The sequence below is a fragment of the Aspergillus glaucus genome (genome assembly GCF_001890805.1).
Source record: "Aspergillus glaucus CBS 516.65 unplaced genomic scaffold ASPGLscaffold_12, whole genome shotgun sequence".
In the NCBI taxonomy this organism is placed as follows: domain Eukaryota; kingdom Fungi; phylum Ascomycota; class Eurotiomycetes; order Eurotiales; family Aspergillaceae; genus Aspergillus; species Aspergillus glaucus.
In genome coordinates this window covers 95,076-117,463 of record NW_019170464.1, presented here as the reverse complement: position 1 = coordinate 117,463, position 22,388 = coordinate 95,076, and the positions used below count along the sequence as shown (strand labels likewise).

Below are 22,388 nucleotides of genomic sequence, written 5' to 3'. Positions count from 1 at the left end.
TTCTTTGACTCCTTCTGGAAGGAGGTGGTTGTGTATGTCATGTGCTGGCATAATTACATTATGCACGTTTATGCATTATTATACGTAACACATTGCATGCTAGCTGCGCCACTGCGGCTCTCAGTCCAATCAGTGGCTGTATTGTGGCGTTACGTAGCTCAAAATGGAGCTGGTTTACTACTCCAGTGTCTCCGATTGGCCAATGGCCTCTCCACGCCCTGTCATTGCCAAGACCAGCCACAGCGCTAACCCAAGATAGCGGCTCTCCTGTTTTGGTCAGCCCTACTGCTAATTTCCGCTGCTGCTGACTTTCGCTCGTTCTCTCATTCCTCAGTCTTTCTTTTCCTCTTTTTCTCTCTCTCTCTGTCGCTCCCTTTCCACCTGTCTCTCTATTGTACTCCGTACACACTTTCCCTGGTCATTGTTCCCTTATCGCGTCTCGCAATTTCCCTTCCGCGCGGACCATCACTGTCACTAACCCCTGGGGATCGGTGACTAATCCGTGCCTCGAGAGACTATTTATTTCTCCCCCTCGATCGAACAGGAGGGAGACAAATAATAAGTGGGTGGCATTCGCTCTGTGATTGCTTCTGCCATCTCTGTCATTTTTGCGCATATATCGACTTAGCCAGAGAATTGCAGGACCATGGCGGAATCCTATCCAGGGGTCCAAGGTGAGTGACCACTACACGCATGCGTGGGATTGATATGATATGTCAAATTTATCCATACCATGATGCTAATGTATGTGTTCCTCGTGCGCAGGTGCCCCGATCCAGAATGGCGTGCCGCACGTTGACGTGATTTCCGGTCCTCTGATCAACTTCAAGAACATGCACATGCAACCCTCGTCTGCGATTTGGCATGGTAGTGTATTGATCGTGACGAAGCCTGGTCAGCCTCAGCCGCCGCAGCTTCACTTGCGCCAAGCGGGTCCCGTGGGGGACATCCATAATGCTCAAGTCAACGGGGGAAACGTGCCGACCCAGCAAGGGATGGTGATTGAAGGACTGCGTCTCTACGAAGACCCAGGAAAGGCTTTCTGGCGGTTCTCAATCGCCATCCCTGTTGAAAATTACGAGGCTCGTTGGGAATATGACATCCCGGGTCTGCAGTATGTCGAGGGGGAACCGGCCAACTCGCCCTGGAACTTTGTGGTTCCCGCACTGGACCAGTCTATGCGCCAGATGTTTCACTCCTGCAACGGCTTCTCAGTTGGTACGGACATGGATGCCTGGGTCGGCCCCACCTTGTGGAAAGAAGTGCTCCGGGTGCATGAAAGCAAACCGTTCCATGTCATGATCGGTGGTGGTGACCAGCTTTACAACGATGGGATCCGTGTGGATGGTCCTCTCAATGAGTGGACCTCAATTGGCAACCCTCACAAGCGGCGCGCCCACGATTTCAACAATGACATGCGAGCCCGCTGTGATGACTATTACTACGCTAACTACGTCCGCTGGTACAACACAGAGCCCTTCAGGACTGCCAACGGGATGATCCCTCAGATCAACATCTGGGACGACCACGACATCATTGATGGCTTTGGCTCCTACACGGACCACTTCATGCGCTGCTCCGTCTTCCGGGGCATCGGTGGTGTGGCTTTCAAGTACTACTGCCTGTTCCAGCATCACATCGCTCCGCCGCTGTCGACGTACACGACGGATGCTCCCCAAACCATGAGTGCCGTCAACGGCACCGCAGGCGCAGATCCGCGGCAGTTGGAAAACACATATGTCTTGGAGAACCAAGCAGAGGATGACAGCTGGATTGTCGGTAAGCGTCCCGGTCCGTACGTGGAGGAGAAAAGCCGAAATCTGTACATGCGTCTGGGCAGACGGATCGCGTTTATCGGCGTGGATGCGCGTACAGAACGGACCCGTCACCAGGTCAATTATGAAGATACCTACGACCTCATCTTCAACCGTCTCGAGCGGGAGGTGGCCGCGGCCAACGGCGATATCAAGCATCTGGTGGTTCTCCTGGGTGTCCCCATTGCCTATCCCCGTCTGGCATGGCTGGAGAATATTCTGAGCTCCCCCGTTATTGCACCTATCCGTTTATTGAACAAGCGTTTCGGATTCGCGGGCGGTCTATTCAACCAGTTCGACGGTCAAGTCGATCTGTTGGACGACTTGGATGATCACTACACGGCTCGTCAGCACAAGAAGGAACGAAAGATGTTCATCAACCGTCTCCAAGACTTTGCCAAGGCTCATTCGGTTCGAGTGACGATCCTGGGTGGTGACGTTCATCTGGCAGCCATTGGTCGGTTCTACTCGAAGCCCAAGTTAGGTGTCCCAACCGGTCACGACCACCGGTTCATTGTGAACATCGTCAGCAGTGCCATAACCAACAAGCCGCCCCCTAAAGCAGTGGCGAACCTGTTGGCTCAGAGAAACAAGCTTCACCATCTCGATGACCACACCGACGAAACAATGATGGACTTCTTCGACCAGCAGCCCGGTGGCGTGGAAAAGAGCGCATCCTGGAACAAGACGACAATGCCGTCGCGAAACTTCGCCTGTATCACTGAAAACGATGCTCTGCCCACGAGCCCCGAGGCATCGGGAGCTACGAATGGCTACGCACCAAAGCGGACGCCCAAGGATGGACACTCGCCGCTGCACAGGGGTGAGGAGGATGTTGGTACCACGCACCCGGCCGCTGATGGCATCGGTCTCAGTGACATGTATGGTGGTCTGGACGTATCCATCAAGGTGGAAATTAACCCGCAGAACCGGGACGGAGCTGCCCATGGGTACGGATTTAGCAGTAAGTTATCATCTACATTTCCCTCTGAAAATAAAGGAGACTGACAATGATCTAGTTCCTCCATTACAATTTAACTCCCAGGCAGACACTGCTCCCAGACCGGTCTCTGGACATGCTCACTCGCTTCGACCTCCATCTGCGCGACCTAATTCCGATCATCCTTCATCCAACAGGCCCCATACGGCTGTCCCCTAATTAAATTACGCGAACCTTTAGATGAGGGAAAAGTAATTTGGGATATTTAGATACATATCTGGTTTATAATACGCTTTTTGATACCGGCGCGGCATTGTGGTTTGATTTGGTTTTAACATATATCCATTGTTTAGTTCTGTTATTTAATTTTTTTTCGTTTGATTCCTAATTGGATATTCTAGATTTTCAGAAGTTGTGTTGTGTTTTATCTTGGGACATTTTATTAGACTTGTTTTGATGTTCAAGTTGTCAGTCTGTACTCGATTGCTTGTTGTGTTGTTTTGTATACTTGCACTGGACTTGGGCCTTTATATACGATCAAGACTGCTCTGTTGTCAATACATAGAGTTATATTTGATTTGTTTCGCAGGATTGTATATAAGTAATGCGGTATGGTGCAGCATAGAGAGATATATATAACCAGATGGGCTCGACCAGCATTCATTATTGTTGCTATCATGTTTAATCAACCGTATTGTTGAATATATTCGAGTCATATCTCATCATTTCAACCATACTCCTGGTATCTTGTAAGCAAAGGTCGCTTATCCCAACGTACTCGTACTCCTCCCAAACCCAAAATCACTCTTTCGTCGTCTCCTCACAGCCCCCTCATTCGGACGACGACGCGGTCCACTCATACTAGCAACAGGTGAGGTCTCCCTTGGTCCCCGTCGACGAACAATCTGATACCCCTTATCCAGCGCGATCTCAATAGCACAACGGACCTTGAGCGCAGACACAGCCGGCCAGACACCCTTCTCACCCTTCAGAACCCAATTAGCTAGACTTTCTTTGCTGGGTCGCTGCAGGAGCTGCGCGAAATCGCTCAACGAGAGGTCGGGAACGAGAGTTAAGTTTGGACCGGGTATGGTTTCTTCGATGAGGAGTCGGCCTGCTATTTGCGGCAGGAGACCTAGGTAATCGAGCTGTCGTAGTCTGTGACGAATTTCGGCTGTGACGAGACGCATTAGAGAGCGGGTGATGTTCCATTTGCCTGCTTGTCGTCGGTCTAAGAGATCTAGTTCGGTGCTGAGGAAGGGAATAAGATATGGCCGCGGCTGCGAGACTATGAAATGGTTAACGTTGAATAATTCGGCGATTCGGGATAGTGGCGATTCTCCGTCGTTGTAGTGCACGTTAAACCATGGCCGGAAGATTGCGTCTTGTGAGTGTGGCCATGGAACAATTGAGCCGGTCTCGTCCTTGCAGTATATTGTCACCGGCTGGTTGGTCACTGTAGATGAGTTTGATGCAGCTGCAGCGGACCAGATTAACTATGAGACGTCAGCTGAAAGTTGCAACAATTGGTAGAATGAATGGTTCTGCGTACCACATTCGGTGCCGTTAGGTAGTTGAGCAGATTCGGTATCCCAGTTTTGCCAGACGTAGCAACGGTAATGTTCAAGATGCGCTTTGAGCGCGCGTAAGCTTCTTCAAAGGTCAAATCGCCCAGATTGTCTCGCACACATTCCTCTAGAAGTTGTGCATCAAGGAAATACCCCTTATGGATAACTCGTTTCATCTGTTGAAACAATGTCCCCAATAACCCATTATCAGACCACCCCCACGAGGCTCGCTGGCGATAATCGAAACAGGTCAAGTCAATACCATCACCATCCAAAAACGCCAACAGCTCATCCTCCGTATGAACACAAACGAGCGCAGCAATAAGAGCCCCAGTAGCCGTCCCGGTGATAATCCTAGGAAGGAGACCCTGGGAATGCAGCGCTTTCACCACACCTAGATGACACAGTCCAAATATCGACCCGCCTTGTAAGAGCAACGTCGTACGACCAAACGCCTGACGCGTATCATGTAACAGCTCCAACTTGGCCTGCGACGAGAACCTGCTGTCGTGCAAAGGGGCTGTTTGCAACGTCGTGACGTGTTGGATGGAGAGCGCAACCTGCGTGATATAGTCATCAATCAGTAGTTTTGTGCCTGTATAGGCGTGGATGTAGAGTTTGGGCGAGGTGATGTTGCCCAGATTGCGAACGAGGCCGGAACGAAGGAGGTTAGCCAGAGTTAGGATATCTTCATCTTCTCGGGCGCTCATGAGGGCCTCTAATCGCCCAAGGATGAGTCGATAGTCATAATGGCGGTTTGCTGGGTTCTGGCGCCTATTTCACCAGAATTAGTACGACGGAGATAAGTCCATCGGAGAATATTCCATACCATACGTCTGTACCCAACAGTTCGTCCAGCTCAAAAGCGCATTCTTCCCATTCCTCATATGTCTGAGCTGCCTTCAGACGATGCAGCAGTCTATCTCGAGGGGACTTGGACCTCCACCATGACACCAGTTTCTAGCGAACAATTAGCATATATATATATATATATAGCTATAGAAAATCAATATAAAACAGAACTTACATCTCTCCAGAACAGCGCGACGTCCAAAACCATGCTGACAATGGCCGCAAACAGACCGCAAATGGCCGCCCAAGACTCCATTTCGGCGCTGGATGGACGGCATTTACAGGCGAAAAATGTTGCGTCTTTCCATATGCGATACCTCGGGTAAATAAATGTCACTTTACCAGCCATGCAGGTAAGTGTAGGTGCCGAGAGCAGGATAGAGAGATAAAGAAGTAAGACAAAGTGAGGCGAGGTTGGACAAAGGCAGCTATGTCAGCCGCGGTTGGGCTGGTCGCATTGGGAACTCATAGTCGCGGCGCATACTACAGAAGTAGATACACTCCTATAGTTTCAAGTAGATAAGAATAAGAAATGAAGATTAAGAAATTGAATTGCTCATAATCCGAATCGCTTTTTCTCTACATGCCTGTATTCCCAGCTTATACAAGCCATTCCCGTGGACACATTAGGAAAAAAAAAAAAAAAAAAAAAAAAAAAAGGAATAAAAAGGGCATTGATATTTCCATGGTCCGTTCTTTTTGTATTTCGCTTTTGTTGCTTCTTCCCTAGTGCAAGTAGGCGAGACATAAATTCTCCAGACATCCTAAATCTACCCACCCAGGCGGACACCTCCGTCAAACCGTTTACTCTTCGACGACGTTGCCCCGCTCCGACACGTAGAGACCGTCAAGGAACTGGAATAGTCAGCGATGGTCATATGTCAAAATACAAGGGTGTTCATTCTCACCTTCCGGATATCCTTGTTCCGGACTCTGCAGATCTGCTGGATGTCGGCAGCACTCTGGGAGACACCCTCGAGGGAGTTACCGAAGAGCTGAAGCTCATCCTTGACACTGGGCGAGGTGATGACCTCGACACCGGGCTGAGCAGTCACACGACGGACATACTTCTCACCCAAGAAGTTTCTGTTGGTAAAGAACCCATTAGCCAAAGTCCATGCCCAATATGGAGATGTCCCAGTGTTCCTCCTGATTTTGATTTCCACTGGTCCTCCGCGATCAAATTGGCGCATACCTGATCTCAACGTCGTACTGGCCAGTCTCGGCGTTCTTGTCAATGTTGACGTTGATGGGAAAATGGGCGTAAACATAACGCATCTTGTACTTGAAGCCCTTGGTGACACCGATGATCAGGTTGTTAATGATGGTGCGGACGGTACGGAGGGTAGCGACACCCTTGCGGGCACCGTGGTGCATCTCGATCGAGATAACATTACTCTCAGGGCGGCCGAAGGTAACGGCGATGTGAGAGAGGTCCTTAACGAGCTTGCCTGGAGTGAGGACGTGTCAGTCGCGAGTCCCAAGTGCCAATCTCCGCTCAGCTCAGAAGATACTTTTTTTCTCTGCCTGAGCTGCATAAGGCAATTGGGAATTGGTTGCATACCTCGGGGGCCCTCGACGGTCACAATGCGCGAACGAATGTGAACCTTCACTAAACAGCGAAATAGCAATCAGTTATCAAATTCCAATAATCCCATCTTGTGTCTTTTTTTCCTCTCCACGCAAGGGTTCCCCCCGGCTCGTCCTGGCGCAAACCCCATTGCGATAGACAAAAATTCTTGGTGCTTCCTTGCTCTTCCTGATCGTCTGGTCGTTCATTCCGTTGATCTTTCCATTCAGCGTCGTTTGTCTCGTCCAGGTCGTCCAGGAATCACCGGGGCCGTTCTCTCTCTCTCTCCTACCCCTTCCACACCAACATGGCCAGGAAATAGACACAAGATTCAACACACAAAACTGGCGCAATGCTCACCATTCTCGGGGATGGACAGCCGTTCCTCGGAGTGAATGTACCGCATCTTGACTGCGTGGGCTGTAGAATGTCCGAGGGGAGAATTGTCGTAGTCGTCGTGCGGTCGGTCGTCGAAAGGATCGAAATTCCTCTGGAGGTTCTCTCGTTGGCGGTGGTGGACCGAAAATCCAAAGGCGGGCGGGTTGTGCGTCGCTTAATTGACTGATGCGGTTTAGCGCGGTCGCTCTAGGGTTGGCTTACTTAAGCCCCTACAAGGAGTATGTGCAAGTAGGAAGGGCCAAACAGCAAGCATAGCAACATAAATAGAGAATTGTCGATTATAAGAACATTACAGTACATAGCTGTCTATAACTCACAATGGTATACAAAATGGTTTGTCTTTCCAAAACACCAGCCCAACCATAACGCCCCAAAACCAGCATACAATCACGACCAAAAAAGAGAACCGATGCAATCAATGATCAATAAGATTGCTCAAGAGGAAATCTTATTCTTCCTGATTCTTGCGAGTGACCTCCTGGATCCACTTCCCACCGAGGTTCTTCAATGTCGAAGCCAATTGATCTTCTTGGTCCAATGCGGATACATCATCACCACCTCCAATACTTTTTCCGTTGACCAAGACATTCGGGACGGTACGGCGGCCGGTGCTTTCGCCTAGGACGCTCTGGAGCGCCCGGCCCAGTTTATGGTGGTCAAGCTCGACCACATACGGCTCCGGAACAATAGAGTATTTCTTGAGCAAGATAGACTTAGCTTTTGCGCTGAAAGGACAGTAAGATTTTGAGAAGACGATGACTAGACGAAAAGAAAGAAACTCAATTAGCGTCATCCAGCAATACAGCATAGATAAGATGGACATACTTGGGGCCCGTTTCAGGATAGCATTCAACTCATCCTTAGCCTCCGCGTGGTCATCGGTTTCAGGAGCCTGCTCCTTCTCCTTAGGCGCATCATCCTTGTTCTTGGGAACGGTCATCTTAGTCCTCCCCGCAATAGGTATCTCCTGCATCTCTTCACTGTCTTCCTTGGGTTTACCAGTGTCCGCCTTCGGAGCCTCTGCCTTTGGCGCTTCAGGAACAATCGGTTTGGGATCGGGCTGTGCCTTCACGGCGGCCGCTTCGTGTTCTGCATGTCTCTGTGCCTCAATCGCTTTCACTGTAGACCGGTAGAATCGCTGGTTCTGAATCTTGCTTCCGTCTCCCTGGAATGGGTCACATTTCCGATTAGCATTCCGTTCGAGTATAGTCAAGCAGTCGCATGGTAAAGAGATAGGTTTACCGAATAATAGAAGATTATTACTAGTAATACTAGTATAGCAATAAACAGAGGCCGAAGTCGTCGCTGAGGAATCATCTTGGAGTGTAGTTTCGGTACTTATGCCCGAAAGACGTTGTTCAATTCAGACGCACGCATGTGAGAACTCTTCGGTGTGCTTCAGCTAGGTGTGTATAGTCCGTTCCTGAGAAGAAAGCAGCTCAATCGTGCGTTCCGGAGAGGTCAATGACAACCTGGCGATCATGGATAAGGAGCTCCGATAACAACGACGGGGCATTGGCAATGCGACTGAGATTCCCGGCTGATGCGTCCCAGTGCGATAATAAATATGACACAAGTCAGACAAATAGGAAAGATAAGAATATTTATGTCCTAGTCAACGAAGTCGAAAGTGTCAAACAGGACTGGCGCGGGGGTGCGCTTCTGCAGGGGGTTCATACTACATACTGGATTAGGCAAATTTCCGATAGCCGCGCGTCTTATGTCATGAGAATAAGCGCAGCCCTCCCCTTTTCCTCAATACATAACTAGCAGAATTCGAATGGTAGGTACAGAGTACGAAGTACGGAGTACTGAGATGGAGCGAAAGAATTCTTAAGCAATACAGTGTCAGACGATTACAAATTAAATTAAACGCTACATATGCAAAAAGTTGGGTATTTGGCTCTAAAGACACAAGAAAAAGCAGATGGTATCGTGATCAAACAAGAAACAAAAATGAAACAGGCATAAGTGTCGACGGACTGTATATAACGATGTGATGTAAGGAGTGTAGCCTGCTATAACAGTCAGGATGGTGATATCAATGAGATATTAGACAGTAAATGGCCGATGACCGCAGAAGATGAGTCGAAGATCCAGTGAGGTCGCCAGCTTGTACCTCTTTGAACCGCAAGAATGGCTTATACTCGTTGCGCAATACCAGATCGCGCTGCTGCTGCTGTCGTCGCTTTCCGTTTGCCTTGGACCAGGATCATCCAGTCTTCCCATTCTTTGGCGATTTCCATCAGGACATTTCCCATGACAGCCGCAGATGCCATCAATCCGTGACCTTCATCCTCGAGGATTCGGACTTCGCATCGCCGCATGGTCTTCCCGAGCCACCTGACATTGTCCACGGGAACTCGAGTGTCTTTGCTTCCATGGTGGATCACCACTGCTCGGGTGATATCAACATAACGGAATCCAATCGGCCGGTTACGTTCCAGGCATATTAGCAAATCAATTGCCGGGTTGGCGTTCATGGTAGCTAGCTCCCAAATCTTATGGGTCAGCCGATTATCATAGTCGATCTGACGTTCACGTTCCTCGGTCATTGTGGCTTCACGGTCAACCTCCACAGTGTTTGCATTGAGGGATGGCTGGTCAGAGGCGCCGGGCATCATGTTCTCCAGGGCTTCAAGTTCATCGCCTTGCTGGCGTATCTTGGACTGCGCTCGTTGGGGGGCCTTAGCCGGGGCCGCGTTACTGGATGTTTCTTTCATCGTTGTCCGGTATCGAGTCCTTCGGGGAGACTTTGGCAAGCTCGAGGTAATACTAGCACTTGTCGCGCTCATGAAGCTGGAGTTGGCAACCTTTAGGATTGATGTTGGCAAAGCACGGAGAATCCTTTGCGAGTACGGCACAGCATTAGCGGGTACAGGCTCCTTATGTGAGCCAATACTGGACAGTTGGGACGGCGGGATCCAAGGGGCCAGCAGGTGAACACGGCCACGGATATGCTGCGGGATTCTTAAGGCTGTGGCTAATGCATAGATCGCCCCAGCAGAATGAGCGAGAAGAGAAAACTTTGTGACCCTAAGGTGGTTACAAACAATCGCGACATCATCTTACACAATCAATCAGCTGCCATGTCCGAATCATGCTTGCGGAATAGTTTACTTACCAGGCCAGCCTAGAGGTGTTCCCGTCTCGTCCATATAAGGTTCGCTTTCGCCAACACCAGGACGATCCAGAGTGATGAGTCGGAGTTTGAGAGTCCGTGCCAATTCGTCGTAGAACGCCATCAGATACCTCGTAAGGCCCATACCCAAGCAACAGAGTACAACATGCCCTTTAGGATCTCCGACTTCTGAAAACGCGATCATCCGGCCTGTAGTTGGATGAGGAATTTTTTGCGTCAACTTCGGTGAAGAGACATAGTCGGACACCGCGACGTCAACCGAGTCGACGCTTGACGGGCGATCAACCGCGACGGATACGCGAGCTGGGGAAGTGGGACCAGAGGGAGAACGCTTATGGCGCTTCGTCGGGGTCGATGGCTCCAAAGATTGCCGGTGATGAAGTTTGTCCGTCTGGTCCAACTTGTCTAGTGATAGCCTGGTCGACTTCGATTGTGGTTGATCCGCCATGAATGACAGCGGTGTCCCCGTCGAGGGCATCGTTCTGCTTTTGCCCGTCAAAACCGCTGGGGCTGGTGCACTCTCGTCGACCACAGCAATCGTTTTGGCAGGGCTGGTAGCTTCCTGGCGCATCTCACTTGGTTTCTGCGAAGGCGCAGACGGCTCAACGGGCGTTTCAGTGGCTTCTCTGGTGGCTTTGGCTGGGGTGTTGTCTGTTTCTAATTCAGATTTGATCTTTTGCTGTTGGTCTTTCAGCTGCTGTATTCGTTTCGTTACTTGTTCAGCCTCGTTATTGTCCGCTTCAAATACACCCTTGTCAGCTTTAATATCCTTGTCACCAACAGAAGAATACCGTCTGTGACGAGTCGGGCGGTGGTACTTCGAGCTGGACGAGAAACTGTGCCGTAACGAGGACTCGCGGGCAGGAATCGTTCGACCACTTCCAATTCCCCCAGGCGCGGGCTCCTTAAGGATCTGTAACGACTGATTATCTCTGCTGGGAGGGGCGCTGACAGCATTCGTTGTTCGCGCCTCCATCCCAACACTAAACGGGCGTCTTTCTTCGGCAGCATCTACCATGGAATACATGGAGCGTATGCTCGCCCGATTACGGGGGACGTTATACCTCATGGTGTCGCTGTAACTGGTCGTCTTGCGCACTTGATCCGCCTTCCTTTCTTTGTCTTTGATGGACCCCCGAGAGGTTTTTCTTAGCAGACCCAATGCGTCCTTGAGACTCCTCCGACCCTCCGAGCTTGACGATGCGATACTAGGTGCCGTCGATATTGGCGGTGGTGGCGGTTCTGCGCTAATAATTCCGAATGTAGCGCCTTCGTATGCTTTTCTGGTAGACGTATAGGAGCCTTTAGACGTAGGCCGTATGGGCGACGCGGATGGGTCGAACGTGGTCTTTACCTTGGGAGATGGCGGAGCCCTGGCCATGCGAACGACGGGCGCATCGGCCGCATCGTCTGGATACAAGTAAGGGCTGTCTGGTGGCTCACCCGGTGACTTTTGAGCCCCGTACGTCACACCAAAACCAGGTCCATTCGATGACGATGACGGCGGCGGGTCCGGGATGCAGAATTCGGTTTGGAGAAAACTGGGAGCAGAAGGGATATCAGGATCGATGCGCGGCACGTTATCAAAATGGCTTTGGACGGGTACGGAGATTGTCGAGAGGGAGGAGATCAACGACGAAATGACTTCGGGAGATGCTGGGTCGACGGTCAAGGGGCTCTTCCTTGCCGCGTGAGCTCGCGAAGGGAGGGATTTGCGACGTCGTGCCAGCAGCGCTGACTGCGCAGGTACGCCATTCGCTGCAGAGAGTTCCGGAGTGTGCTGGAAGCGATCCATCGCGCCCTTTGTTGACTCTGGGAGGGTGGGTTAAGTGGGTAGGCCTTGCTCGCCGCGCAGGACTCCGACAGGCCCAGGGGAACTCCGAACACGAGAACAACAATCAAAGACAAAAGCTAAGATATGCGGAAAGAACGAATGCGAGATTGCATGATCCTATGCAGCCGTCCAAAACAATTGGCGCTGCCAATCAAATAACGGGGAACTCAATCCGGGTGGGCTGGTGCAAGTGGTAATTGGTGGTGGTTGGTGGTGGTTGGTGGTGGTTGGTGGTGGTGAGGATGGCCCACGACTCTCCTATCCCAGACCCAATCAACCGCGGTCAGTGATTAAACTTAGCGTCCCTTGCAAATAAAGAAACGAAAGTCCTTGCAGACAGATGCAGGCACGGTGGAACAAAGGATTCAGAAAACAAAGGGAGGTGGGATGGACGGAGTTGCAGTAGTATCGGAGCAGCGGTACAGAGTACAGAGAGTACACTGTATATGAGTGCAAGTACAGAGGAAGCTGATAAAGGAGATCAACGGCAAAAAGCAATGAGAAAAGCAAGGCCCACGCGAATATTCAAACGATCCACGAGGGATTGAGGGGCATCAAAATCATCTAAGCAATGATCCGTACTCCGTACAGAGGTACAGTCGTCTGTTGACCATATATACCAGCAAATCACAGCATCGGATGGTCAGGGTAATTCATGCGAAACGAACATCTTCCGAAAAGACCAATATTCCGGTCTCCTTTAGCAGGTTATCTTCCACTCAATCAGATTTGACTTCTCCCAATTACTGCTGGACGGTTCGCAGATCCAAATTTCAGGGGAGAAAATTGTCTTGCATGGGATATTTCTTTCTTTGTTTTTTTGCCCCTCTCTTCCCAACGTGTGTCTTCGCAATGCACGTTGCAATGAATATTGAAGCGAGGGTGACAGTGAGTCACTCATGCAGTTGGATTATAGGCCACTGGCCACCACGAGAGGCTTGTTGTCCTCCTCAGTCTTCCGTTAATGAGACGACAGTCCTCGACTTAAGAGTTGGCCATTGACGGAGTCTTCCGGTTGAGTTCCACCGGACCATAATTACTTCCGTAGGGAAGGTCTTGTCCTTGTTTCTTAATGGTCTCATCCTCGCAGGACTCGGGGATTCCATGATTTGCTCGGTCAGCTGCTAATACATACTCCAGGAGTATTGCGGAGTATTTATGATGGTGATATGGCCGGGATCACCGGACAAGCGTTTGTAGACTGCACCCGTTGAAATCGTCCGCACAGGATACATATTTCTCCGTAAAGTATGCACTGAAACGCAGTAATAGAGGAGCAAAAGGACGATTATTCGCTTAGACGGCGAAGAACCTTTTCTCGACCCAACTGGTCTATGTCAGTCATTTATTTGAATCTGATATATCATATTCCTTTAATACTCGTCCCCCACCTGTCAGATTGGCCTGTATCCAACAACTTCGGATGAATTAATGCAGGTCATCACATTACTGTTCATGCTGAATCTGGTGGTCAATGTTGACAACTCCTTAATGTTAGTATTTTCTTTGGTTCTATCAACAACATGATTTCTGGCAATGTTACTCTGTACAGGTTGTGACACTATACTCCATACCAGGGGTACTGCCTCAGGATATATACTGGTGCCGTTCAGTATAACCATTATAGAATGTCGATATGCACAATTCAATGACACCCATTCATAAAAATAACTGAAAGAGGAATCCTATGTACTTTATACTCAGTAAAAATAACTACATATAATATTGACTGCTTGATTCAGTCTGCTACACCCCGTACTATACATATCAAGTCGCTGGTGGCAGGCTTGGCATCAACGTAGGATGCATGTTTCCACCCAGAAAAGTACACTCTCCAGCCAAACACTCCGCCTACTCCCCTGACGATTGCCCAACTGAGTGATTGATTGCTTAGTTCCTCATCGCTTGACCTCCGCCGCCTGACCTATTCTCCGCCCATATCTCGTTTCGAAGTTAGACATGTGGTGACTTGCGCTACAGCGAAGCTACTCCATTGTCCGCAATGGACGCCTATCCCGACGACTATGTCTCCCACAACCTTCCCTTCGTTTTGCTCTCCGGCCTCGAAGCGGAACTTAAAGATGAGCCCGAATCGATCGACTACCCTCTTCTTCGCGAGAAGGGCTTGAAGATATGCTCGGATTTCCCACCGGTGACCGGTATGACTGCGGAGGAGCTGCGGAGGGTACTTCTGGGTGAGAATGCGACACGGATTCCATGGAACTTCAGAGATGATAATCATGAGAGACTTCTTGGGGCTGGATATAAAGTCAAGAGCATTGGACGGGTAGGTTATTTGTTCTTTCCTATGGTCTAAGGATTGCGACAGGGTCCCGATCGTGTTGCTGCAACCCTTTCAACCTGTTGTTGAACACCCAAAGAAGAGAACACCCCACTCGACTCTATCACTGTCAACGGATTCAAACAAAGAGAACTGTCCCTCGCTGACATTTCACAGTCCTATACACTCCCCCCGCGCAAAGCAGACCCCCCGCCGGTATCTCCCCCTACCAGCCCTTCAAGCGGACAACAAAGTGATATACTGCGCGTACCGTCTTTCGTCCTTCACTCTCCAATATCTCCGTTAACACCAAGCTCCCCGACATTCCCGGACGGGTTGGTTCCTCCGCTATGGGTCACGAAACATCAGAGCCTCGTCCCGGCCGCTGTGATCAATTTCTTCCCCTTTTCGCTGGATCCGAACATGAACTCCCTTCGTGATAACCAGCTCAAGATAGAGATAAACGGATTGAAGAAAGAATGGCAATCATCTGGCTACAAGACTAGGTTCCTGGTTGTTCTTTTGTCTGAAGAAGGTGATGGAAATGACATTGGAGATACAGACGACCGGATAGCTAGTATTCGGCGAGCGACCAACTTGGATCCGAAGTCAATCTTTCTTCTTCCCCCAGATGCTACATCTGAAGAATTACAGGAGTTCACGAAGTCCCTGTTCACTTTGATACAGCCGTCTGTGGCCGAGTACTACCGGGACCTGTCGAAACATGCACGGCGCAAGCGGAATAAGAGCAGCATCCCGCCACCCACGGCACCGCCAACCAGCGGGACGTCCCAGACCTTGTCAATACAGGGCTGGCATGTCCGCTACGAATTCAAACTAGGAATCTTTGCAGAATTCCGGCAAGAGATGGATGCGGCCCTGAGAAACTACGAAAGCGCATACGAGACTCTGTTTGGACAGGAAGTCTTTGAAACCATTGCAGGCTGGAATCCACGGTTTAACCATGCGCGCCTTCTGGCTGATTCTCTTGCAATTCGCATCATTCGCTGTCTGCTTTGGGCGGGCCAGACTGCCGCAGCTGTTCGGTCATGGGTCAGTCATAGGGATCGCACGCAGGATATAGTCAATCGGCGGGGCAAAGGGTCGAGAAACTATGGATGGGAAGCCTGGGAGTCCAGGTGGTCAATGGTAATGGCAGAGCTCATTCGCCGCGCGGAAATCTCCCCCCAGGAACAATACCTCGCGCCTGCATCGCATGAGAAGCCAACTTTTACGGGCGATGGCCTCTACCCGTGGGAGCAACTTCACCACGAAGGCTATTGGTTATATCGCTCTGCGAAGCATGCAATCAAACGACGAGCTCTAGCGCAGCAAATTCCGGACGAAGACCGACCACCCCCAGGACAGTCACCCGCTTCGCAGATTGCGAGCAAGTCTTATCTATATGACACGTACTTGGCTCCCGAGACACATGTCGAAGCACCTCTGTCGGGGTCCAAGGGCTTTGACCATTCCTCGTTAATCTTGAACACCTTGAAAGCCGCCCTGGAGGAATTCGCGAAGCGCAATCAAACACGGAAAGTGGAAAGCCTTAGTCTAGAAATGGCGGAAGAATACGTACGGATTGGCTCGTGGTCTGATGGCTTAAACCTCCTGCGGCCGCTGTGGTCGACTCTCAGCTGGCGGGGTTCTGGCTGGTGGCCGCTTATGGAAAGGTTTGGATTGGCCTTGAGGGAATGTGCCTTGCAAATTGGGGATGGTGAAATGGTTGTTCGAATTGACTGGGAGCTACTTAGCAAGGGTAAGAAACCATGCGTTTCAAGGAACTCTATTCCGATTTTCTGATGTGGGTGCGTTTTAGCCTTTCACCGTCGGCCACCCTGGCACTACGATATCCATAGGAGTCTTGAAGAAATCACAGATATACCAAAACTTTCTGTTGTTCTACGAGCTGAGGACGTCCTGTCGAGTAGTAAGTGGTGTTATAAGACCTCTCACAGAACTCAAGTACTGATATCTTTTCCCTCCCTTTTTGCAGTCACTGCGTGCTTGGCATTCGAAAAGAGCGAAGGGAATGTTGGCGAGCCTCTACAAGCTCAGCTTGTTATCTCCTCATTTGCTCATCCGTCCGCTGCTCCTATAAGACTTTCAGACGTTAAGATAGGGTTTGAAGGCTGTCTTCGTCCAATCAAAGTCCAGTCGGATAACAACGCTGAACCTGATATTACAACTCCGTGCACTATAGAGTCAATCTCTCTTCGGGAGGCTAGCGTGCCAACCGATTCCTCCGCTGTCCAGTCTCCCAACAGCGGCCCAGCAACACTGAAGGGGATTGCCGACTTGACTATTGGACCTTCACAAACCAAAGTCGTCAATTTGATATGCATCCCTCGGGAGGCTGGCGAGGCCAGAGTAGCCTCGATTACGATGTCTATCGAGGAAGAGAAGTTTGACCTCTCATATTTTATCACAGATCAGAGCCAACGTGAATTCTCCTGGTGGCAGCGAACCCCCAAGGGAGTATCGAAACGAAGAGTAGGAAAGGGTCGGGATGTTAATCGATGCAGGGTCAAGCGCAAGCCGCCCAAAATACGGATCACAACACCTAACCTGAGGGATACCTACTATACCAACGAACGAATAGTCTTGACCATTGGCATCCACAACGACGAAGAAGAAGAAGCCGACGTGTCAGCCGAGACAAGGTTATTCGGCCGCCCAGAGTCTTTGGCAAGGCTGCAATGGGCCGACGGAGAAGATAACCCAGGCGAGCAGGACACAGACGACAGCTCTACTGTCGATGAGGAAGACCGCCACTTCATCAAGGGACCAGTCGGTGTCATGGAGCGTTCATCTAAGAAGGAGTTGTCGATAGTACTGACAGACACAAATGATGCCTCGGACTATCAGCTGGAGATATCAGCCGTATATCACATTGTGTCCGATGTCCAGACTCCCATCATTAAAACAGAGACTGTGGGCTTGTCTATTATCAGGCCTTTTGAGGCGAACTATGAATTTCTTCCGCGCCTTCATCCCGAACCATGGCCTGACTTTTTCCATGTTGATGATGAATTGCTCGAGGATGGGCCCACATCGAAGCCTCGGGGTCTGCATCAGAAATGGTGCCTTGATGCCAAGATTGTCTCCTTTGCTTTGGAGTCTCTGATCATCGACAAGGTGTCCGTGGTGTTGCTTAGTGCAGGCGGCGGGACCGCCTGCAATATCGGCTCTGAGGTCATAACTGGCCCAGGGAAGACACCAGAGATATCTCCCGAGGAACTTCGAGAATCTCAGTTCGTTTTAGACGTCCAAAAAGTTATTCTGGGCGATCGACGACCGACAGCGCTCAATCTCGCATTGGAAATACACTGGCACAGAAGAGATTTTGCAGGCGGCGTCGACAAAGCTACCACCGTCTCTACCCTAGATATTCCTCGCTTTGTTGCACCGGCGGGTGAGCCGCGAGTGCTGGCTTCAGCAATCGCATCTAACACTCTGTCCGGACTGATTCACATGAACTACATACTGGAAAACCCGTCGACTCACTTCCTCACGTTCAACCTGACCATGGAAGCCAGCGAACAATTTGCGTTCAGCGGTCCGAAGACGACCGTGGTTCAACTGTCACCGCTGAGCAGACACACAGTACGGTACAACCTGCTGGCGGTTCAACGGGGATTATGGACCCAGCCACAGCTGGTTGTGCTAGACACTTATTTTAATAAGATACTGCGGGTTCTTCCCACGGATGAAATGAGGTCGGACAAGAAAGGGATCCTGGTGTGGGTGGATGCGGATGACTAGAAGATTATATGTGTATTTAGTATGTCGGTGGCTTCTATATAGTAGTAGTTGCTATTTTACGTCGGAAAAGTGGCACGTGGCTTCTATATAATACTGTAAGAAAAACTGAAACATTGAGGGCATGTCACGTGTAGCCCTTATCAGCCTAAAACAGACTAGCGGCGGGAGATCATTCATTGTTTTCGATTCCGCCGGGCGGAGAAGCCGTAGCAGCAGCAGCACCTCACCTCTCTCATAGTACTACAATACTGCTGGGATCTGTTTGCCCCATATCAACCATTTCATATACGCTGTGACTAGGTACTCGTGGTGGATGACATTGCTTCTGTTACACCTGAGTGCTATCCATTGAATTTCCTCGCATTTCTCTTTCCTCAGTTGTCTCTCATCAGCCGGTGCTGGTTAAACACCGAAACCATGGCGGCACAAGCAGCTTTGATCGCAGACACCATTATGGGCATGAAACGGGCCCTGCGCAAGGAACAAGATTGTAAGTGGAGTCTATTCTTCTAATTTCGTCTCTTAATGTGTTCAATTTGTACCATTGCAGTACCGCGACTGATTGCTGACGGCTTTTTCTTCCCTGCGCAGTTTCCGGACCGGACGATTCTATCACGCAACCGACGAATCGGGGCAATAAGCTAAAGGCGAACGCGCAATATGTGCGTGAAGGCGCGCTGGGATACATCAATTCTGAGGACCTTTATAAGCAGGTACATTGGCTTTCTCCCTTCTCTTGATCGTACCGTCCGCAAATTTGGTCCGGTTCCCGAAAAGTGCACAAAATAAAAATCAAAAGAAGGAAAGACAATTGCTGATGGTCTTTTTCTGATGAATAGAAGATTGAGCACGCGGGCTATACGCGCTACATCCTTCAACCAAACCCGGTGCGCTACGACTCAGAAGGCGATGAGCTCGATGAGGATGACGAAGATTCTGAAGCGGATGTGGCAGCGGCAGAGGAGAACCCATTTTCTGAAATTGCGCTTGAACGTAAGCATATGAGATATCTCACCAACATCATTATGAATAATGTATCGCAGTACTGACTGGTTTGTCTCATCACAGATCTCTTGTGTCCCATCAAGCATCCCTCCGAACTCCCTACCCACCCCTCAATGTCCCACATGTACAAGTCCAAAGCCCTCCGCAACATGACGCAGGCGATTGAAGATAAACTGCGTCAAGAACGCGCCCTGCTGTGGCGGGCAAGAAACCTCCACCGAGAATTTTTAGGCGACTGCTCCTGGATGCCCTGCGGAACGGTTGAGACATCCGAAGACAGATGGATTTTTGAGCCTCGCATTATGAACATGGAGCCCAATACGAGTGGAACAGCTTCTCCTCCTGCTGGTGGAAACTCCGACGCCCAGAAGAACGGAGCGCAGGAGTCGCTCTCGGGTGCGATGTCTCAGGAGGGCTCTGAGACGGTCCAGGGAGAGGAGGACCGGCTATCACAGCCAGCCGAAAAGGATGTTAAGATGACGGACGCCGAGAATAATGAGAACAAGCCAGGAGAGAATAATGCTGAACAGACCAAAGAACCCAAATCGGAAGAGATCGACACAACGGTTGGAGACGTCTCCCAGCATCCAGGCACAGTACAACCGGATGGAACCCATGTAAATGGGGATGTCACAGAGAATGTACAACCCAATCAGAACCAGCCCCCCGGATCGGAGGAAGCATCAACCAGCAACGGGAAATCTAAAGCGCATGATGTTGATGACATGGATGCGCGAAGTGATACTCAAGAAGCAGAAGATGTAGAGATGCAGAATGGGTCACCTGCACCGTATCGTCGAATGGCGACTAGGGAGTGGGCCAACACATCGAACCCCCAGCAAGAGGACGAATCCAGCCATCGTTCCTTTACCCCATCAAACGATCCGTTCACCAGTCTTCCGACTCCGCATCCTCTCTTCCTTGTTCCAAATTCTACCCGCCCAGATCCCAATTACGGACTCCCACCGAACGAAGCCGAGGATACTCGGCGACTCTTGTGGTCGTACATCCAAAAGCAGGAAGAGACAGTCCGAGGGTTCGAACATATGCATGAATCTCTACTTCGCGCGTGTCGGATGAAGGAAGATGTACTAGAATGGTGCAAGGCCGAGGGCCATGTTGGCGAGATGAGCGACGGCGAGGACTGGTACGATCACGAGAAGTGGGGTCTAGCAGAAGGAGAGGATCTCAAGAAGGGAGCCGACGAAGATGAGATCGAAGCAGTGGATGAAAGTCGGGCTACGGGCAAAAGAGGACGAGGTCGAAGGGCATGATGCGACGTTTTTAGCATCGTTCATTTTTGCACCAGGTCTTCTCCTCTTCCCTCGACTTCTCCATTTTTTTTTTTTTTTTTTTTTTTTTTTTTTTTTTTTTTTTTTTTTTTTTTTTTTTTTTTTTTTTTTTTTTTTTTTTTTTTTTTTTTTTTCTCTTTTTCCTCTTTTTCCTCTTTATTATTGTTCAAATCGTCCCATAGCATGGAGTTGGCGGTGTTCTTCTTGTTGCTTTTCTCCTCCCCCCACCCAAGACTGGGTCACCATTTAACACGATTCGCGCCATGTCATTTTGTTTCTATCTTTTCGGTTTCTATCTTTTCGGGTGCCATGGATTTATTGACATGTCATGTCACGTACAACTTACAACGTCCATTGAAGGACATTTTAGCGCTATCCCATACACAGGGGTGTTACTTTTCGGGGGAAAATGGAGTTATTTCAACATTTAAGAGGAATATTTACAGAACACAGGATGTCTTTTCTAATTTTTCTTTTTTGTCTATATTAAAAAAGCGTTCCAGTCATTCTACCAATTCCTGGAATTTTTGATCGATCGTTGAGGATTAATAGTATCTTAGTGGTATCGTACTCATGGACCCGTAAGCAGTTCGTCAAAACGTCCGGAGATTGACGCTTCTTGTCGTGGAATTGCACAGGTTGTGGATTGTTGAAGTCCTCATCCAACCTTGCAATAAGTCTCAGTATTTCAGCACATCGTGCTGGTCTTATGCCTCACAGGCCCAGGCTGGTTGCCATTTACTGGCTCTTGCCGGCCTGCTTTGCACGTTCACGGTCGCGCTTGGCGTAGATCTCGCCAGTGAAAGGACTACAACGGTATAAAGTCAGTGGGTTTGACACACTACGTCTTTCAACGATGGGCGCGAATCGGTCTCGGTGATGGTGGTTGCACGGGCAGATCGGATGGAAGTTGCGTCGGGTGGACAAAAGCAAGAGAAAAAGGACAGGGCACTTACTCCTCCCACTGGAGAGCAAACCAGTACAAGATGAAGACCTCGGCCGTCAATGCGACCCCAGCCACCTTGCCGTGGTAAAGAGCGACTCCCAGGAAGTTCAAGGTGCTTCCCCAATACATGGGGGAGCCGGTGACGTTGAACGGAAAGCCAGTGACGGGGGCATCCATCAGAATTCCGAAGTAATCTCCAAGGTAGGTGCCGGTGACGCCAAGGGCATACATGCTGGACAAAACGAGAACGGAGCCAAAGCCAAAGAGGACGCTGCCCAGGATTGGTTGATGCACAGGGGCGTAGTAAGGCTGGTCAGCCAGGGCCAATTGGTAGAGGTGGTCACGCAGAATGCCCAAAGAGAAGATGGCGAATGCGAGGAAGTAGCATCCATAGTAGGGGCTACCGAATATACGAGTCAAGAAATGATTCCGGTACTCTACAAGATGAAATGACCGAGATTGTATGAGCAATTATTGAAGACGATGAGAACGGCAGGTTGTTTCTCTTCAATGCCTGCACAGAGGTGTAAACACGAGGAAAGGTGGAGTAACTAACCAGCACGGGCAACAATGCTAAGGAACCAGGGTCAGCCATTGAGATTCATAGATTTTCCAGATAGACATCTGAGGTATATATTGAGCAAATTCAAGGGCCTGGCTTACTTCCAAAAGATAGGGTTGAAGGCAATAGACAGCGCAGTCACTGCAAATGGCCGTCGTGGTTAGAATCACATGTGAATCCCGCCGGAAATGATGTCAAACATACCCTGAAGAGACGACTGGGAGAAGTCCACGAAATCCGTCAGAGTAGCCATAGTTGTTGACTAGATAAAACGAGTGAGAGAGTAGAAAAGAAGACGTAAAAGAGGTGAGGGAAGAGAAGAGGAGAAAGAGAGGAAGAGGACAAGAGAGGGACACGAGAGGGAAATGAGGAGAAGGCGGCGGAAATACAACACTTCCGTAATTTACTGTCACGG

General features: G+C 49.9%; 9 protein-coding genes across 9 annotated transcripts; 4 read left to right on the top strand and 5 right to left on the bottom strand.

Annotated features, from left to right (window-relative positions):
• The first annotated feature begins 325 nt into the window (after positions 1-325).
• ASPGLDRAFT_388809 (uncharacterized protein) lies at positions 326-3,016 on the top strand. The gene is made up of 2 exons (XM_022544997.1): positions 326-674; positions 766-3,016. The coding sequence occupies exons 1-2, from the start codon at positions 647-649 to the stop codon at positions 2,820-2,822; spliced, it is 2,085 nt and encodes a 694-aa protein (XP_022400030.1). The 5' UTR covers positions 326-646; the 3' UTR covers positions 2,823-3,016.
• Positions 3,017-3,518: 502 nt separating this feature from the next.
• On the bottom strand, positions 3,519-5,430 carry ASPGLDRAFT_26274 (triacylglycerol lipase family protein; the record flags this gene model as incomplete). Its single annotated transcript, XM_022543544.1, has 4 exons — positions 3,519-4,250; positions 4,307-5,096; positions 5,152-5,282; positions 5,350-5,430. The coding sequence occupies 4 exons, from the start codon at positions 5,428-5,430 to the stop codon at positions 3,519-3,521; spliced, it is 1,734 nt and encodes a 577-aa protein (XP_022400029.1).
• A 437-nt stretch (positions 5,431-5,867) lies between these two features.
• On the bottom strand, positions 5,868-7,195 carry ASPGLDRAFT_47868 (60S ribosomal protein uL6). The gene is made up of 5 exons (XM_022546769.1): positions 7,105-7,195; positions 6,739-6,786; positions 6,370-6,625; positions 6,083-6,260; positions 5,868-6,029 (listed from the first exon to the last, which is right to left on the bottom strand). The coding sequence occupies exons 1-5, from the start codon at positions 7,148-7,150 to the stop codon at positions 5,979-5,981; spliced, it is 579 nt and encodes a 192-aa protein (XP_022400028.1). The 5' UTR covers positions 7,151-7,195; the 3' UTR covers positions 5,868-5,978.
• A 396-nt stretch (positions 7,196-7,591) lies between these two features.
• On the bottom strand, positions 7,592-8,083 carry ASPGLDRAFT_128039 (glutaredoxin; the record flags this gene model as incomplete). Its single annotated transcript, XM_022540759.1, has 2 exons — positions 7,592-7,902; positions 7,969-8,083. The coding sequence occupies 2 exons, from the start codon at positions 8,081-8,083 to the stop codon at positions 7,592-7,594; spliced, it is 426 nt and encodes a 141-aa protein (XP_022400027.1).
• Positions 8,084-9,284: 1,201 nt separating this feature from the next.
• On the bottom strand, positions 9,285-12,080 carry ASPGLDRAFT_128275 (alpha/beta hydrolase; the record flags this gene model as incomplete). Its single annotated transcript, XM_022540783.1, has 2 exons — positions 9,285-10,210; positions 10,268-12,080. The coding sequence occupies 2 exons, from the start codon at positions 12,078-12,080 to the stop codon at positions 9,285-9,287; spliced, it is 2,739 nt and encodes a 912-aa protein (XP_022400026.1).
• A 1,893-nt stretch (positions 12,081-13,973) lies between these two features.
• ASPGLDRAFT_172643 (uncharacterized protein) lies at positions 13,974-18,381 on the top strand. Its single transcript, XM_022542770.1, has 4 exons — positions 13,974-14,406; positions 14,578-16,162; positions 16,223-16,333; positions 16,400-18,381. The coding sequence occupies exons 1-4, from the start codon at positions 14,122-14,124 to the stop codon at positions 18,166-18,168; spliced, it is 3,750 nt and encodes a 1,249-aa protein (XP_022400025.1). The 5' UTR covers positions 13,974-14,121; the 3' UTR covers positions 18,169-18,381.
• Positions 18,382-18,395: 14 nt separating this feature from the next.
• Positions 18,396-20,534, top strand: ASPGLDRAFT_74808 (uncharacterized protein). The gene is made up of 4 exons (XM_022549754.1): positions 18,396-18,658; positions 18,760-18,881; positions 19,008-19,161; positions 19,237-20,534. Exons 1-4 carry the CDS (start codon positions 18,586-18,588, stop codon positions 20,445-20,447), a joined length of 1,560 nt encoding a protein of 519 aa, XP_022400024.1. The 5' UTR covers positions 18,396-18,585; the 3' UTR covers positions 20,448-20,534.
• A 32-nt stretch (positions 20,535-20,566) lies between these two features.
• On the top strand, positions 20,567-21,206 carry ASPGLDRAFT_388003 (uncharacterized protein). The gene has a single exon (XM_022544986.1). The coding sequence runs from the start codon at positions 20,649-20,651 to the stop codon at positions 20,994-20,996; it is 348 nt and encodes a 115-aa protein (XP_022400023.1). The 5' UTR covers positions 20,567-20,648; the 3' UTR covers positions 20,997-21,206.
• ASPGLDRAFT_67005 (bifunctional phosphatidyl-N-methylethanolamine N-methyltransferase/phosphatidyl-N-dimethylethanolamine N-methyltransferase) lies at positions 21,204-22,226 on the bottom strand (the record flags this gene model as incomplete). The annotated part of the gene is made up of 5 exons (XM_022549079.1): positions 21,204-21,273; positions 21,422-21,848; positions 21,968-21,984; positions 22,075-22,114; positions 22,178-22,226. 5 exons carry the CDS (start codon positions 22,224-22,226, stop codon positions 21,204-21,206), a joined length of 603 nt encoding a protein of 200 aa, XP_022400022.1.
• Between the last annotated feature and the right edge of the window lie 162 nt (positions 22,227-22,388).

Coding starts and splice junctions, on each gene's coding strand:
- ASPGLDRAFT_388003 (XM_022544986.1), top strand. CDS start 20,649: ATGGAGTTGGCGGTGTTCTTCTTGTTGCTTTTCTCCTCCCCCCACCCA.
- ASPGLDRAFT_47868 (XM_022546769.1), bottom strand. CDS start 7,150: ATGCGGTACATTCACTCCGAGGAACGGCTGTCCATCCCCGAGAATG. Junction 6,787..7,104: donor GCTGTCCATCCCCGAGAATG/GTGAGCATTGCG, acceptor TTCGCTGTTTAG/TGAAGGTTCACATTCGTTCG. Junction 6,261..6,369: donor CAGTACGACGTTGAGATCAG/GTATGCGCCAAT, acceptor CTTTACCAACAG/AAACTTCTTGGGTGAGAAGT.
- ASPGLDRAFT_172643 (XM_022542770.1), top strand. CDS start 14,122: ATGGACGCCTATCCCGACGACTATGTCTCCCACAACCTTCCCTTCGTT. Junction 16,163..16,222: donor CTGGGAGCTACTTAGCAAGG/GTAAGAAACCAT, acceptor GGTGCGTTTTAG/CCTTTCACCGTCGGCCACCC. Junction 16,334..16,399: donor TGAGGACGTCCTGTCGAGTA/GTAAGTGGTGTT, acceptor CCCTTTTTGCAG/TCACTGCGTGCTTGGCATTC.
- ASPGLDRAFT_388809 (XM_022544997.1), top strand. CDS start 647: ATGGCGGAATCCTATCCAGGGGTCCAAG. Junction 675..765: donor ATCCTATCCAGGGGTCCAAG/GTGAGTGACCAC, acceptor CCTCGTGCGCAG/GTGCCCCGATCCAGAATGGC.
- ASPGLDRAFT_74808 (XM_022549754.1), top strand. CDS start 18,586: ATGGCGGCACAAGCAGCTTTGATCGCAGACACCATTATGGGCATGAAA. Junction 18,882..19,007: donor CTGAGGACCTTTATAAGCAG/GTACATTGGCTT, acceptor TCTGATGAATAG/AAGATTGAGCACGCGGGCTA. Junction 19,162..19,236: donor TTCTGAAATTGCGCTTGAAC/GTAAGCATATGA, acceptor GTCTCATCACAG/ATCTCTTGTGTCCCATCAAG.